Here is an 18,345-nt window from a genome sequence, read left to right on the forward strand (position 1 = left end):
AGCAGCAGAAGGAAGTAATTGGAAGGAACATCCCATGGGGAACACACCAAACCTTCTGCATAGGTGTGAAATTTAAAACTCAGGTTTTTATAGCCTCCAAGTTCAAGATTTTGAGAAGTGTCAAAACTGAGACTTTCTAATTGTGCCTAATTTTGCATGAACATTTTTTACTCTTCCAGGAAATCCTGTGATGGAAGCACATCCCCCAGTGCTAACAAGACACCGACAAACTCATTGTTAAATATGACAAATCTGTCATAACCTATTCCCATCGTGCTCAGCACATGACAGGTCAAACACAAATTGCCAGCTGCCTAGTTCAGCTCATATTTTTCTCATATGCCACGAAAAGATTCAAATGAAAGAGGAAAAAAAAAAGCTAGACTTTTTCATTCAGGACAGCGACTACCTTGAGATTTATACTGAGCGTATTTACATTTTCTGCAAGTGAACGTGCTAATGAAGTTTTGTACCTACGAGTACAAAAGTTAGCAGAAGCAGAACGTAGCCACACATTTTGGTAATGAATCATTTAGCTATCTGGGATTTGTCCTAATGGAAAGCTCATTTCTTAAAATCAGGCATGTCACACTCCTACCGCTGGATATCCCAGTAATTGTCTCTGGCATGATGAATCCTGAGGATGCTGTGACAGGGCTCAGTGAGATCACGAAAGGTTTATACTAGTCAGGGAAGAGTAAACTGTCTCTCCGTGCTGGCTCAGGAGCCAAAAGCACTTTCAGCTGTTAGGAGGCTCAGAAGTACCAACTGGTGAGCTGCTGCCCATGCCCCCGTCAGCCCTTGGCGATGTGTAGCACGTGCTGCCTCAGCCCCGGGCAGGGAGACAACCTACATCCTTGTGAGGGAGGCAAAGGACACTTGGACCATGTGCGAGGCTGCTAGCTACTGCACAGGGCTGGGAAAGAAAAAACCACTAACCAACTCAAACAGTATCACTAATGACCCTGTGTTCAGCCAGAGTCATGCACCTCCAGGCCAGATGGGAGCAGATGTTCATAACACTGTTGGGAACATGAGAAGGACAAGATCAAAACGTTTGCTTTGTCTGCCTACACTAAAGGAGAGACATTTCTGATCATTGTTTCTTTTACTATGACTCCAACCTTGTACATCTTATCTTCACCACTCCCAGCATCCCTAAAGCCCATACTTTACCCCCTAGGTCGTCATGTTTTATTCTCACTAGGGCTGCAAGCTGCAACTGCTGCCCAATCTCCCTACATGAGCTCCCGCAGTCTCTGCATCCCTGACACAGAGTATCCATCACCCATTTCCTCTCATTTCGGTACTACTAGAGACATCCTGTACTTTCCAGTCTCCACACTCCAATCTCCAGCTCACCTCTACCCACCAAAAGTCTTCCAGCCTTGCACACTGTTGCTTGTGTCATCCTCACTTTGCAGCTCTAGAACTGCGTCATCTCCGAACCCAGCCACGGGGACTGAGATTTTCTCCTGCCAATATCTCAGATACCTGCGGTCTCCCACCAGTCTAGGGCTTCACATCAGCAGCAGTTGGTCATTGCAACAAGAGCTACCCAGCACACAGAGTAGGACAGAAGCCATGGACATGCCTTGCAACCAAGAATTTTCTTTCTTTAGGCCTCCCAGTCAAGAAAAGTTTCACCAAAAGTTACACAGCTGCTCCTCCTCCATCCTATGGTCCAGCACAGCAATCTCACTTCTCCTCCCTCCACGAGCGAGGACAGCCACTTTTGCTACAGTCACTTCAGTGGACCGTTAGGGAGTTGTGCAAAACTCAGGGTGTCCAGAAGTATGGTGGCTGGGTGACTTGACCTCACGACAGCATAACGCACAACGCCTGCATCCCCCTTTAGAAACAACTAAATATGAAAAAAGCATGAATATAATGGCATCATTGTTTTGGAGCTGAGAATAGCAATAATTTTTTTCCTTCTTATCATAAATTCCTCTCAAAAGCCAGTTAGTTGCAGTAAGTACTTCTTTGTAATCTCAAATGCAAAGTAATATATTCCAATAGAGATTTTACAAGAATCAGCTCATGCTTGAAATCCCAAAGTTCATCCTTCTGAACAGAAAAATTTGTTTTCATTTGAATATGCCTTCTCCTACATTTGCTTTTTATTACTGTACTCCCTCTAAGCATACTGTGTTATGAAGAAGACAATGCAGATTACCTAAGACATTATTTATCTCTTATCTATTGCCTTCACAGTATTCACAGTGGTCTATTTTGCTTTTTTCTATTCTGCTTTAACCAGCAGTTAATTCATCTAAGTGAAAACTCTCTTGAAGTCAACATAAGAGCAGAGAATGAAGACAGAGAGCACACGACTCTGCCACTGACCTGGGTGTCAGTGCAAGGGCAACTCAGACTGATGGGCTTTTACCTGAGTCTGCAGGGTGGGTGTACAAGGAAGGGAGGAAGGAAAAAGGGGTACAGAGATGGGGTGAACATGAACAACTTAATTATATCAGGAAATTTTTTTTAATGTGTTTATAAAGCTCTATCCTAAGTCCGTTCCTCATCACTTCACCCCACCTCCAAGTACTATATGCTGGGAGAAGGGAGAAGGGACAGGACAGGGACCCGGTGTAAGTCCGCACCCTGCAGCAGCGTGCGGCAAGTCAGGCGCTTCCAGGAATCACCTTATGCCCTGTGTGAATGCAGACTGACTGCACTGCAAAGCACAGCAGCCATGTACCAAAAACACACTCCAAGAGCCCCAGCTTACAGCCTGGTCGAATAAAATTGCGGGTGATTTCACCCCTTGGGTGATACCTTGAAGAAACACTGAAATCAATAGTATTGTGTCATTAATTACACCGATCATCAAATCCTTTGTAACTCATTTTTTAGCTCTGAACTGGCAAAAAAAGGGTGTTTTTATTTGGAGAAATGCTAGTTACAACATTTGGCAGCTCCTGGGTTATTTTGTGCTGCCTTGACTGCTTGAGAGCTCTTGTAGAATGGGATTTCACAGAGCACTGTCTGAAAGTCTTCACATGCATCTGAAGATTTCCTGATGGCATTTGCTTCTGCTGAGCTGCACAAGCTGACACCAAAGCATCTCCCTTTTGAAGTGTGACAGACAGGTAGCCCCCAATTCTGCCCTCTGACCCAGGTCCAAATGTCTACAGTAATACGCACATACTCTAGCCTCTTCCCAGACAGTTTCAGAAAAAGTTTTACTGCAGTACCAGACCTAGCAGACACAGAGAGATTAACAGATGGACAAAATCTGGCACTCGGGACTTTTTCTGAAATCAGTGGCACAAGCGATAGCATGCAGAAGAGTCGCTTGAATTCAGTCTTTCAGCTCACGCATGCCTTCTGTCCTGGACACAACCTTGTGGCACCTAATTTTTACGTCTGGCAAAAATGTACTCAATAAGCAGCTGCCCTCTCTTCCCTTTTGGGGCTGAACTGCTGAAGTTGCCTTCACCTTTCAGAGGGCCAGAGGTACTCCAGTATGGTAATAGCCCCTTCTGGCAAGATCCAGCTTTAGCCACAGAGCTATTCCTGCTGCCGAGGCTCAGCAGTGCACCTGCGCTCCTGGGGGAGAAGTTGTCTAAAGATCACTTGGTATTTGACCTGCTGTGTCACCCAGCAAGGTGCTTCAAAATGCCATCATTATCCCAGGTGCCTAAATAGCCTTCCTGTTGCTCACCCTTGTGCAACAGATGGTTCAAATTGTCTGGCACATACGCACCGACTTCACGCTGAAGAAGTGGCAGGCTGCTAACATCCCCTCTACCCTGCTCTTGGAAAGGAGTCAGGAGCAGACACCAAACACCTGCAAATATTTGAGGCTGAAGTTTTCTTTTTTTGCATTTTTTACATAACCCTCCTCCTGCCAGGCCCTTGCAAAACACTGTTTTCATGGTTAGTTTAATTCATGTATGTATTATTTATCTGAGATTAATAAGCAATGTACATTTATAAACTGAATTCTAAAAAGGTGGGTAAACCACAAATATCAGACCTAAGACAGTATTAACAGAGAAAACACAAGAATAACGATACTTTGTTAGGGGTTAAAGACCTCCCTTTGCATACTTCTCCCCTCCCTTTTACTTTCAAGCCTCCTTTATGTTTAGATGACAACCCATACAATTGAAATACATTTCATTACATTAAAAACTAAAATACTTGCAGAGCTGTGTGGTAAGAGAGTTCTGAACCAGGAACAGGGATTAATCATTCATTTCCCAACCAACAGTACCAGCAGACAGAGCTTCACCCCGACCAGATACACTCAGGCAAATATTCTTCCATCTCTCCCACTCCCTTCAAAAACATGCCAAACACACAGTTTACTAAAAATTGTCTTTGGCATTCAAACTATTGTTTGAATTAGTACATAATTCTCAAATATGGGTAGCCTTTCAGAACACGACACAAGGGAGTATATTTATTGCCTACACAACTGCCACAATGGTTTTCAAGTATCTTGTGTTTCAATCTTAATTAAGGACTTCATGGTTCTGTCTTGGCTTCCTGAAAATTCCCCCCATGATGAGTACAGGTAGAAAACTTCCCAGGACACACGAGGAGAAAATTTAACAGAAAATGCTGCTGCTGCTGCAATTCCAGCCAAGTCCTGCTGTTAAGATTTGCCTGTACCTATCTAACTTACTTAGTACACATAACATACTAAAATTTTATATAGTTTTTTAAATATTTATGAAAAAATATAAAAATATATATATAAATAAAATCTACAGCCATGCCTATATCTCCCTTTCTTCAGTGGGAAAAATCATCAGCTGCTAGTTTTCACTTACACACATAAAGAATCGCATACACTGGCCCACTGTAGTCCAACACCGGCTTATTCGAAGAAGTTAAAGCCAGGAACAACTACCAGATTTAGAGATTCAGTTTTTACCATCAGTCTCAGAGGCTGCTCCTTCACTCAGCAGATCAGTGGACCCATGCACAAGATATGTCCTTCCATATGGAAGGACACGTACCTGCCCCACAGACTTGCAATGAGCCTCGCTCTATGGCATTATAGTGAAGATACCAAAATATCCTGACAAGTTACTTTAATTCTTTTAAAGCCTCAAACTAGACATTTCATTCATAATAAGTGATAGTATTCATTAAAATAAATGTTTAACAGCCAGTTATTAGCAGAGTGGTCATACTTTAAACATTTAATTTGCTACCGATACAGTTTTGCATTAGCAAGCCTGGAAAACAATTACAAATTACACAATTCAATTTTCCAAATGGATTATTCCATAACTAGACAGAAAGACTGTTTAAATTACTTCTGCTGTTTCAAGGCAAGATTAATACAATCGGATTAAAACTTAAAACCCCTCAAGGAATCAGTATATTCCTGTCAGCAGTATGCAATTAGTTGGTTTTGTATTGGAATATTAAGGATTCTTCTGGCACACTGCAAAGTCAAAAGTCACTTGGAGAAATAAGAATTTCTTCCTTCCTCCAATATTATTTTGTTAAAGCATATGGTAATTTGTGGTTGATTATTTACATTTAACAAGTGAAAACTAGACAGCTACCTGAAAGGCAACTCTCTGCATAGATTTTGTAGCCTGGATCCTAATTATTTTCTCTCCCTTGTGGGACCAAATGAATTAAGTGAGCAATTTGCTTTGTGTATGCAAATTTCCAGTTCATTTCATAAGCTACAGATGCCTGTTCTCAGATGACCTGTACTTTAGGACACTTTAACCTTTCCACTTTTTAAAAAAATAAAACAAGATCAGAAAGTACTTAAAGGTCAATATTATACCAAAAAAAAGTACTTATTTCTTTTGTTGTTTTAAACTTCCGGTGGCAAGGATGTCAAAATTCAGCCCCTGGTGCAGGGCTGCAGTGGAGGACACATACATCATGCATTCAAATGGGAACAAATTGGACCCCCCGATATAACAGCAGCTCAGGTCCAGTGACTGGTACCATCACGGTGCCAACGGAACAAATGCTCTGGACAGCCTCTTTCCACTAATAAATCAAAGTAACATTTGCACTTTAATTCATCACAGAAAAAAAAAGAAAAAAAAAAAAAGCAACAAAGTGAAACAATTTAACACTTCAGTGAAGGAGGCAGGTGCTATTGAAAAATTAGCTTCATTCATCATTTTTCTTTTTCTACCCTTTACAGTTTTATGACAGATTAAACCTTTCATGAGATTGATGGGGTGAGCAGGGGCTCCCCAATTTTCTAGATTTGATACTGCTTTCAACAGCATTTGAGAATCACTTCAGAACCTAGGTAGGAAGTTAACAACCATATTTCTGAAACACTGGTAATCTGTAAGTGAGGTTTTCCACTTACAGCATCATCTCTCAGACTGAACTGCATTCATCCTTAGATTCATTAGCACAAGCTTATGACACGGCGACACCTGACACGTTAACAGGACTGGCTGGGCTTCTCATTTGTCGGATTGACTTTATTGTCAGAGACAGAGAGAAGCAGCCTTCTGTCCAGGAGTGACAGAATTAGAATAGTCACAGAAAAGTCTCTACGCATCATCAAGCTGTTATTACAACAGCTGCTCTCGCTGACCAAATGTGTATTGAGACAACAGCAATGACTGTCCTAGGCCTCTGGATGACGTCTTGAGTACCAAAGTCCCATTAATATTACAGATCAAAACCAGGTGACAAGTAGTGTTAGTTGAAGACTCTGCCATATTAAGTAGTTTGTTGGGGGTTTTTTAATCAATAATTAACTATGCTTTTTATAAGAATCAGTTCAACTACAGAGTGGTATAGAACAGCAGTGACATGTTCTCCTTTTTCAACACCTCATATTTAATACTGTTAGAAGCTGCATCATTCACCACCTTAGACTTTCACACATTTACAAAGCTTATTTTAAAAAGAAACTTATTTTTATCTACCTGTGCTCTTTGTAAGTTAACACATTTTAGCCAGAAAATGCTATTTAATATTCATTAGCTTCCTTTCAGTAAGGTTAATTAAAAACAAAGAGAACCTGTCAACTCGTATAGCCGATGACTCCACAACTAGAGGACAGCCTCATTTACCACCACAGTGAAAAAATGGGGACACTGCAGAGCCCCACTGCCAAACAGCAACCCTGCAGAAGTGACAACCCCCCGTCCTGGGCTACTCTACTTCGTTAGTACTGCTTCATTACAGAGCGGCAAAGAGGAGTGATAAACGTGGAGAACAAATGCTGATGGCAATCTTCCCAGGGTAGCTCCCATGAACGGCAGCGAGATCGCTGCCCGGTCGTCCAGCCCGTCTGCACCCCAGTGGCTCTCAGCAAGCGCATCCACAGCGTCCAGCCTGGCGCGGTGCTGGGAAGAGAGATCTCTCCTTTTTATACAGGAGGACTACAGACTTTCTGGCAGAAACCTCAGCATTGCATCCTGTCATTTAGGTCTACATACCCGGGACCTGAAGCAGACAGAAGTTTAGGGGAAGGGCTCAGAGTGATTGGAGCTGGCAGTCTAGCTCGGCAGGTCCAAGACACCTAAAAACCATAGAAGCTCAAGACTCGGACCCCAAGACACCCCACCCGCCTCCCAAAGGAGACTTAGGAAATAACATACCAGTTCACCCCCGCTGGAACCAGTGCTTTCAGGAGTACACACTGCATTCAAATTTGTTTTATTCCTCCAAAAGGTAGACATTTCTCTGCCCACTTCCCCTCAAGACATTTGGGTCTAGGCCTTCATCCTGCTTGAAATAACCCCTAGATTTGGCTAGGTTCTGATAAAAGACACACAAAATATGTGGGTAAGATGTCTTACTGCTATGACAATGTTTCTCAAAACTTCAGCCAAGACTAGGGTTTGCTTTAATGTCTATAACTGTTAATATTACAGATCTGATTATGTACAGTTACAGCTTTCAAAAGCAGAAAGCATGAACCTGGCAGCTACTAAACAGTCAATTCCCAGTGACTGACTGTGGAGTTTGACCATTGTTTATTCCTGTCAAATAAGCTACCAGAGAAATCCAGAAACAGCAATAATTTAAAATTAAGTAACTGTTAACTATGGGCTAAGCTTGACTTAAAATTGAAAATCCCTCCAAGCTAGTGAGACTTTCTGTGGTGCTTCAGCCTGCAGATCCAGACGTAGGAACCTGCTGTTAGGTTACGTATGTGACAAACAAGTGCTAACCTACAGAACTTCTTGAAAGAAGAGAAAAAAGTCCAGCCTCATTTAGATTCCCCTTGGATTTCATATCCATTACCTAATATGAACTTCAAGTCAGTGTATGCTGCTAATATATTGCATTAATACAATGGAAGAAATACAGATTTGCATCAATAATTGACAGAGCCATACTAATATAAATGCAGCGTTTCACACAAAGCTGGAAATTGTCTTATACACACTGTGCAACCCTCACACACATCAAATGAAAAAAAAATGCACTTCTCATTACTTTTGAAAGTTGCTTAATATAAATTTGAATGAACTATTTCTGGGCATGACTTACTACAAATAGCCACAGGTTTTATGACCAATCAATTACAGATTACATGGCATGTGGACAGACAAGTCTGAATTCAGATTCAGAATTCCCTCAAGATTTCATCCTAAATGTATGTCAAAGTGAGTAAGTGCAGATCAGCCTCAAGCTGAGCTGTGCTCGCCGACTCCTAGGAATTTATGCACATAATTCCTAATCTTCTAATATATTAAGCTTTTGCCAACAATGATTATAAATTAAAGGGTTTCTTATTTTCATCTCCATGCCCAGGAGAATTACACATGTAAATTCTCAGATGAATATGAAATGTGCACATAACTCCAGAGCGATTAGAGGGAAAAACTTCATTCTTTTAATACCGGTGAATTTAGCAAAGGTTTTCACACCATCATTGCAAGAAAAATTTGCATGTTGTCCTTCATTTCTGTAGCTGTTTACTGTCTTCCCACAGATCCAAAATCCTAGTAAAATGGGAACCTCTAAGTACCCAGCTTTTTGAATCCACGTCACTTTTGATGGTCGTCACTGTAATTATGAAAAGTAATAGTCACTGCAAAGTATCTCAGATCTGATTTTAAAGGGGTGAGGAGAGGAAAGGACATCTTCTCTAAAAATAAAGTCATTTTCCATTAGCTTGGCAAGATGTTTGCTACAAAGCAGAAAATAGAACACTTACTCTGCCTCTACTTCACTGAAGGAAGGAACATACAAGTGGCTTTAGGACCTTGATAAAAAAATTTCCAATTTTCAGGTTAATTAATACATGTCACCTTCAGATTTTATTCTTGGTTGTATGTTTAAAAAAAAAAGTTTGAGAAACAGCCATATTACCAAGTCTTACCTTGTGATAGCATCTAAAGTAAGCAGCTCGTTCATCTGAGAATTTCTCCAGCCTCTTCGGTCCTTTGCTTGAAGCTTTTTTGAATACTAACCAGCATCTCTGATAAATCTAAAAACACAAGAGAGTAAACTTGGCATCTCCAATGACTTGAATATCACTAATATTCACATAGAAGTTAAACTCATAAATCGGCTGTTGCTCTGGAGCTACAATTAATGACTCTCGGTAGCTTAGACAAAACATAAAATCAAGCTAATGGATAGTTATATCCTATTTCTTTGGAATTATGATACAGTCAGAAATTCTTACGAAGACAGTGCATGCTTGCATGAAAGGTGCTAGGAAGAAAGAGCTGTAATTACGCTTGCAAATGCAGGGCTTTCTAGGAAACAGCTTTTTAAAAATAAAGTGACACACTTTTCCATGTGGATTTGTTACTGGTTCCAGTCTTGCATGCTTAAGACAGACATGAAGCAAGCTTGAGCAGACAAGTAGGAATGGACATTCCGTCACACAAGTACGAGAGATAAAACTGTAAGTGTATATTCTATGTATAAGGGTAAATGAAGATACATAAGGGAGAAGGAACTGAATCACTAGGTAACAAAAAAGACAGATTGTTTAACTGTGGAACCCAGGACTATTCTGACAACGGGCGTTTTGCTTTCAAGGTCCAGTTGAATTTCAATTCAAGTCACTTGGAGCAGACTCTGTCTGTGCAGAGTGATTGAAAAAGCACCTTTCCATCTACGGCATTAAGCCACTTCATCTCTCAAACTTCTGCCACCGTTTCTTGCAATCTTCCCACCTATTCTTTAACTGTGGTGCACTTTCTACCCTCCTCTTACATTCAAAACCATAGCTCTCAGCTTAGATACCATACTGTCTGTACAGAAGGAAAGAATTATAAGCCTTGCCAACTGTTCACAGCCTACATTTAATCAGTAATTTCAAAGTAACACCTGGTAAGTTAGAAATAAAGCAAAACTGCCACTAAAATCAGTGTGACTTCAAAGAAAAAAATCTGATCAGCCATTATTAAGTGGTTCACAGCTCTGGCAGAGCTCCAGCGCAGCACAAATTCATTGGAGTGATCAGTGACGAGACCCATCAAAACATCTCACTGCCTCCAGCTAAGCCAGCACCCAACAGGTAACCAGCAGACAAGGCAACTCCATCCTTGGAACCCTTGGGTTTCCAACCAATGTACTGAGCACAAAACAATTATGTCCATGAAAAGTAGCTATCACTTTATTTCTGTACCCAGAAATGATTGTTGACTAGCTGTGCTGCTTTCACCAGCTTTTAGCTGTTGCTATAAAGCTGTTCAGAGAACCACATTAGTCCCCCCCAGCTTTACTATTCTGCCTCGCATGTGGGCACTCATACTCCTGGCCCACTTGGCTGCAGAAGCATTTAGCATATGGACAGGCTGCTCTGATGCCAGGCACCAGCTGAACCTATCAAGATTTTCTTCCAATTTTCCAGCTTATTGGCCACTCAACCTGTTCTGTTTAATGCAAGGGTTTGAATTGAATTGTTCAAAAATTACTAGACACTGACCAACATTACAGCTTACCACCAAAAAAGCAATTTAGATATGCACCCACTTCTACTGGAGGAGACTTTCTACATTTGCCTTCTGAGAATCTTGTTTCCTGGGCCTAGATAACCTCATCACACCTGACAAGAATAACTCTCCAAAATGCCACCCAAAAGAGATTGTCAAAACTTTCAGTATTCAGCCCTTTTGCTTTTCAAAAACCTGTATTTTTAACTTTAGCAATTAGAAGACCATAGAAGAGAACAGAATCCTTTAGTAATGCATTTGCCATTGTACAACACACACGAGGACAACTACAATGTGATGATCTCCTACTCAGACCATCTGCACTCAGAAGCACCTCTCTGGGTCAGCAAGCATCTCAAAGCTGTAGCTGTGCTCCAGTGAGCTCAGCAGCACACAGAATTAGGGGCGGAACAGGAGAATAACATTCTAATACAAATAAGCAAATAAAGTTTTGCTCTGCCTCCAGCTGGGCACAGATCCAGTATGGTTATCACCCTTCCAAATGCCACTAGGAGCGTAAGTATTATTAACAATCAACTCCAGTCAAGCATAGGAGACGGCTATAAGTTGGTGCTATTGGAATTTATTACTGCAGTTCAACAATGACTAATCCAAGACTAATTCTTGGATTTAGATCAGAATCAGGGCACAGCTGGGGAAAAAAAAACAAAACCAACCACAACAACAACAAAAACTGTTACATGTAAGTACCTCCAAGAATGCAAAAGCCAAATCAGCCTACAATATAAATACTGGTCTTTGAGTTTTGGTTCCAATCCCATATTACAACACTTCTCTACCAAAAGAGTCCTCGGGTTGGAATACATTATGCCAGTGCCTCAGGACAACATCATCACAACCCAAGTAACTACACCTATAAAGAACAAATGGCATTCATCACGCTAACTTGAGCAAACTGGAGGAAAGTCAGGTCGTGAAGGTCCTTCCCCTGAACTTCCTCCTCCTTCTGTATGAGCTAGTCAGCTCTCTCCTCTCAGGGAATCTCTAGGCAGAGAGATTCTACCACAACAGCAGTTTAAAGTAGAATAAAGTATTTTGTTTTGATTATAGACAATGAACAATTTTTTGCCTGAATATACAGTTTGGAATCCCATTAAAGTTAGTGATCTGATGGTTAACTCCTCTCTGCTGAGCTTATATAAACAAACTGAAAAAGAAGACACATCCCCTCACTTGAAACCTGCTTAGCACCTTCAAAAATGAGATAATGGAGGCATCAAGAATGGGTACTGCTATCACAGTCCCATTTCTGTGCTCCCATGACACATGTATCCCACATGTGAACATCCAGCACCATCTTAACAGAGCATAAAATACGTGATACCCTAAACCTCTAGCAATAAAGCGATAAAAAAAGGGGGTTGGACTATGTGACCTTTAAAGGTCCCTTCCAACCCAAACCATTCTATGATTCTATGAATAACCAATTTGGCAGCACCTGCCTAGGAGCACTGAAAGCCCTTCAAAGCAGTCAATGCACAGAAGAGATGATGTTGTGCCCAAGACAGAGAGCTAATCACAGACCCTGTTATGAACTACAATACAGAAGAAGTAATCAGGTCTTTGACGCCATCATGATCTAGTACACGTCTGAGACTTGTCAGTATTTCAAGTTGAAGACGGCATGTGAACTGTTTACAGTGTTACAGCTGCCTGACAGCAGCAACAAGAACCAGCCCCAAATGCTCTTAGGTGCCTATTCCATCATGAATACTCTGCTCACTTATCCCTCAAATCAACATTTTCACTACTACTCCATGAATAGGAATTAGTTGAAAGTACTGCTGTAATTACTTCCACTCCAAACACTTGGGCTGACAGTGATTAGATAATCCAAACAGCAAATCAGGATCTGATGTGCTGAGAGAGAACAGTAATAGCCATCATTTGCATAACACCTAAAACTTACAAAGCTCTCCCTGTGAGATCTTCCGAGAAAGCCTAACTCAAAATTTAATTCGAGTATCAAAAATTAGCATCTACTTCCTATGGTCTCTCCTGAAAATTTCGGCTTCTAACAGCCCATGGAGCAGGTAACAATTTAAAACTCGAGGGAAATAATGCGACTGTTTATGAAGTGGATCATCCGAAACCCAGATAGGTGATCCAATATGCATGTCCAAGGTCACATCAAAACAGTTCTATTTTTGGCTCTAAATACCAGCTGATATAAATCATTACCACAACTGAAGTCAAAGAAGGAGTGACTTCAAAGGAATGATGCAATCTGAGTATTTGGATTCCTGCCTCTCAGTGCTATGCCTTCGAAACCAGGCAGGATTGCTCAGCCATTCCCATGCTCCTTCTGATACTGGAAATACACTGTGAAGAAAAGGAGCTGTTAGCCTCAGCTGGAACTGGTCAGCATCTGGCTGGGTAAAGTGGAAAAATGCCTTTTGACTTTCCTGGGTTTCATGATTCAGTCGTGGTTTGAGAATACTCTCATGTAGAGAGGGAAACTGAAACCGGAGGCTTGCCGTCCTACGTGACGACCCAAACCCCTGGACCATCCTGGCAATGGGTGTGGGGAGGGAGACCTGTCAGTCTTCAGCACCTCCCAACCGATCAGAAAAGCAAGATAACTAAGAGCTAGATTTCTGAGTGTCTAAAATGTCATTCTTTATACAGGAAGCACAAACTATTCCACACAAGAAACAGACATTTGAATTTAGAAACTAAAATTTGCATTTCAGCCCAAAGCAAGTTTACCCCTCCCCTCAATACTTTTGTTCAGCAACTGATCTAAAAAAGTATCTGGAAATAGCCAACTATTTAGAAATTGGAGGGGAGAGGCTATTTTTCATATCTTGGGGCAGGGGGTTTAAAACTGGCTATTTTTTAAAACTAAGATATGTTGCTTCCGCTACACTATGGCAAAGCAAGCCTATTTTACTTCAGTTCCAAACAATCCCACCCCTTATTTGTCTGTTATTTAACAGGGATATAGAGGTCAGAGACAGTTGCACAAAGTCTCATCTGGCAAATTTCTCCTTTGCAAACAAAAAGTGAGCCTTCAGGGAAAGCTGCCCTATTTTATTCTCGTGTTGTGTTTTTCTGCTCTCTGCCCTAAAACAAAGAATTCCAATGAGCTGCTTTTACAGGGACACTGAACTTGCCATCAAATAAACACAAACTTTGCTTTTTTTAAAAGCAGTAGCTGAAAGTACTATCATGCAGCTTGGGATGATTACCAGAAAGCCTGGGCCATTGCCAGGAACTTGCCATTTGTGACTCTGATAACCTCTAGAAACAGATAATCTAGTAAAGGCACAGCACAACAGCACAAGAAATTTCTTACAGTATGTCCTGAACTTTTTTTTTGGTAGGAAAAAAAATGCTGCCAATTTATCCAAGACTGATAAGATAGCTCACCCACTGAAGTACCTCTGGTGCATATGGAAAATAATTTGAGTGTTTTGCTGAGCTTTGCCAGGGAGTCTCCAGTGCACTGGAGTTCCAGGTACAAGATCCCTTCCAACAGGGTGTTGTTCACACAGGAAATTAGCCAGCTAGTGCTAAGTGTTTGGATCTTAATTCCTGTATTTAGAAAGAAAAAAACCAAACCATTAATATGTATGTCACTGCTGATTCAAAAGGTGATAAAAGAACCCTGAAATAGAACTCCCAGCCAGCAGAAAACTTCTGAGGAGATTGGATCTAGAATTTTGCTTTGCATCTAGAAAAATGAAATATTGCCAACAAAGGCAGATTGCAGCTCATTCATTTAATTATATTCACTTCACACACATCTGAAGCAGTAGATCTCCATTAGGTAGCTGTTTCTTCGTGAAAAACTGGAGGGCTGCTTTCTAGTAAAAAGTTCTAGGTATCGGAAAGTATGATGATGCCTTATGTGTCATGTTGAATGGGACTATGTGACTCTAGTGAAGACCCCACAATATTTCCATGACTTCAAACAATGGAAGTACTTAATTTGAATGTATTTCTTCCGTAAGGTTGTGACTCGCCCCTACCTTTCCAGCCCAGCTTTGTCCCTTGCCCACTTCATCCCCATATTGGCAGCTGTGTTCAGCTATATTTCATTCTGAAAAAACACAATGTACATATAAAACAATTACAAGTAGATGGATTACTAGAAAGAATCACATAGCTGTAAACATATCTAACTTGTACTGAAATGTGTTTAGCATGACTTAAACGGTGCACAGAAGTGTAAACCGGTTCACTGGCTTTGTAAAATAAGCAGCAAAGTTGTCCACGTGTTGTCTGTAAAGATATCGCTGCACTTGGCAACAAGACAATTTCGTTTTCCCAGAATACCCATTTAATGTGAATGTGTTATGAGTAAGCAATATTGCATTATTCATTGTGATCAGGTTATAATAACTACATAAATCAAAGTTGGTTTACATCAAGCTATCTTCTTCTCTGGGGTACTACAGAAAATAATCTAGATTTCTCCTTCCCCTGAGAAACACATTTGTGGAGAGATAAACCTCACTCCTTCCTCTCATTCAGTATACATCTTCAGAAACAATATTTTACACTAAGTCATCCACAGCTGCTAATAGGGAATGAAGCTGTAATCTTGTCTCGGTGCCTGTTCAGAATGCACAATATTGCTCAGTATTGCAAAGTTTTTTCATCAAGTTACAAAATCCAGCTTTGGCACTGGCCAGAACTTGCTGAAAGACCAGTGCACAAAAAAACCGTTTGGCAGATCTGTATGAATTTATACACCTTCTTTTACTCTTACACTTATTAATGCAAGTCACAACAGATGCCTACTGCTCTAAAATATGAGGCATTTTAATCAGTCTTTCCTCTTCAAAAACTCTCTTTCTACCCCTTCCCTCCCAACTGGAATTGCATCAACCAGAAGTGGGATTGTTGTTAATGGTTCAGGCTCAGAACTCAAAGCCATTCCTCCAGCCTTAGTTTAAAAGCCCAAACAGCTGGATTTGAGCCTACGGATGCATTCCCACTTGGCACACTGGTTAGAAGGCAACTTTGTTCTAAATCTTTTTTTTTTCCCGTCCTTCACAATTACATGGGATTCATTCCACAGACAAGATTTACTTACTGCCAAAACATCCTCAGTAACTAGAAGTCTGCGTGCTGTGATCTAAGGCACATTGTCCGAGCTATGGCAGGGTGGTGAGGAGCACAGTCTAAGTACAGACAGTAAAATGGCTCACCCAAGGTTACCTAACAATTCAGTAACGGAGCCTTTGTTTTATTTCATGTCTATACTATGCTCTGTGACAACGGACGCTGACAGGGAAACACAAGCAGCATTTTACAGGTTTTGCTTGTAACTGCTGTATATTAGTCATTGGTTCAGACAAAGGGGAAAAAATGCTCAACAAAAATGCTGCTGCTGGCGACACAGGTCACCTCTGGCAGACTTCAGGATGGGATGGGCTCATTCAAAGATAAGAAGGGATTTCCCGATACATTCCAGCTTGGTAGAAGTTTATTTTAAAAAAATAAATAAATTAAAGGGACACCCAGGAGCTTATGAGAGCCCTTTACAGTGAATCACTGCAACTGTCAATAAAATAGTTTAGAAGCAATGGACCCCTTCAAATTGTTGATGCACTCAGCAGTTGGAAGTCTAGAGTTCAGAGGCATCAATACAGATCCTGGCCAGATGATGAAGCACATTACCAGTGAAATCTCTCTGACATACAATCTTTTGAGGGCTTTGGAAGGACATTATGGTTCAGTCCAGACAGGGCAGAGAAGCCACCAGACTTTTGGGGACACCTAAAACAGCATTCTGGATCTCAAGGGACCAGCAAAGGGCTCCAAGCCCATAGGACACCCAGGAGGTCGGCACCTGGAACAGAACAGTGATGACTGCTAATGCAAAATGTCTATTAAGAAGACAGGGCTGGGATTTAGGACTTGATTATAGCATGTAAGTACCATAAAAGTTCTGCAAAGGAGTAATTTCTTTCCCTTCTTTACTCAGTGCATGGTGCCTTGAATTTGCATTGGCCGGTGCTCCTTCCATGTAACTCACAGGCTACTTGTTGATGAACTAATGTGTAAATAAATTACACTGCATAATAAACCACACAGGAGATTTAAGGGATAAGCAGTCATGCTGTTTGATGTGATGGAGGGCAATATAGAACTTGACTCCATTTTTTAGTTTCTCTAATGACTGTCTAGAATTTCAGGACCTAAATGACATGAAAGCAAGACTTCAACTTCCAGTCTACTCTTCCTGCAAAAGGGATGAGTTGGGTGCTGTATCATTAGAAAGAGAGCATTAGCTGAAATACCCTTCCACTTTCAGGCCCTTCTTAGGGACTTATAGCCTTCAAAGTATAGGGTTGCTGGTTTGCTGGATGTTTTAAAAATCATACACAGCAAAGGTTATAATTTTGGGCTGAGTTAGGCCATTAGAGGAGAGTGCCTCCAAGTACCAAGAAGCATTTACAGCAGAAACCCTCTCTTGCTAGTGACAGTTTAAAAAAAGTCAGACTGGAGCTAAGTATCTGATTTGGTGCCTTGAACATCTGCTAAGCTTTATATATGGGCACAGTTAATTCTAGGCATGAAACTGGATAGGAGAAAATCAGCCTAGGACTCTAACTATTAAAGGAAGAAAAAATAGTAAAGGCTTCAATGCAGACTAAAAACTGACTCTCTGCAGCCAGCTCATGCTGGCCGAGCTCTACAGAGTGCAGTTGGATGTGCTGTCCTGCTGGGTCAGGCCATTAGTGCGGTCCAGTGAATTAACACAATTTAGTACTGTGTTAGACTTAGGTAACTGCTGAGTAACTTAAAATGACTGCGATGAATTACGGTTTGGAATTATTCTTTTTTGTCAGTAAGTATCTGATTTGGTTACTTTAATTTCATGGGCTATAGGGGGAAAATGGCATTGATACAGCTCATTAACAGTTCATGGAGCTCACTAATTAGTACATCAGATGCAAAGAGGCTGCAGAGCGTACATGCGCTAACCCTTGGTAACAGCCGCTCACAGCTCTAACGAGAACACGAGCTCACCTGCTAAAGCCGTGCTAGGGGGATGCTCTCCTGAACTCAGCTGTCAGAAGGCACAGATGGGACTTGCTCCATGTTTGGAGATGAATTGTACTTGCCCACAAACTCCCAGCAACAGGCTTTGTTTGAGCCCCCCGAGAGCATACAACCATTTCTAAGAGTTGTATTTCAGAGTTGGACTTGTAATTTTAAGACTACACAGAATGAGATAAAAAAAGGCAGACAGTGCACTCGAATTAAGCCTTTATCACGGTAGAGTATGTTCTTCAGCAGTAAGCTGCCAGCATCCAAAGCCAGACATGAGAGAAGAGCTTTAGTTTCTCAATCTTCAGTGTATGACTTGAATAATTCAGCTGTACCTGTTGCCACTTGCCCACCTGTTAAATTCAGTTAATGATGCTTGTTATGTGCTGCTTGGAGAGCCAAGGATGACAAATGCCCTGCAAGCCCATAACTAACAGATGGGTATAAC

At 41.2% G+C, this 18,345-nt stretch overlaps 1 protein-coding gene across 9 annotated transcripts in view; it reads right to left on the reverse strand.

Annotated features, from left to right (window-relative positions):
* Nucleotides 1-18,345, reverse strand: part of DOK5 (docking protein 5) — an 82,018-nt gene that overhangs the window by 14,630 nt on the left and 49,043 nt on the right. For all 9 annotated transcript variants that reach the window (XM_030010170.1, XM_030010161.1, XM_030010163.1 and 6 more), the window contains exon 2: nt 9,299-9,406. Coding sequence is in view for 8 of the 9 variants with exons in the window: in XM_030010161.1 (XP_029866021.1) it covers nt 9,299-9,406 (108 nt within the window). In the remaining variant the exon portion in view is untranslated. The remainder of the gene's footprint in view (nt 1-9,298; nt 9,407-18,345) is intronic.

The sequence above is a fragment of the Aquila chrysaetos genome, chromosome 3 (genome assembly GCF_900496995.4).
Source record: "Aquila chrysaetos chrysaetos chromosome 3, bAquChr1.4, whole genome shotgun sequence".
NCBI lineage: Eukaryota > Metazoa > Chordata > Aves > Accipitriformes > Accipitridae > Aquila > Aquila chrysaetos.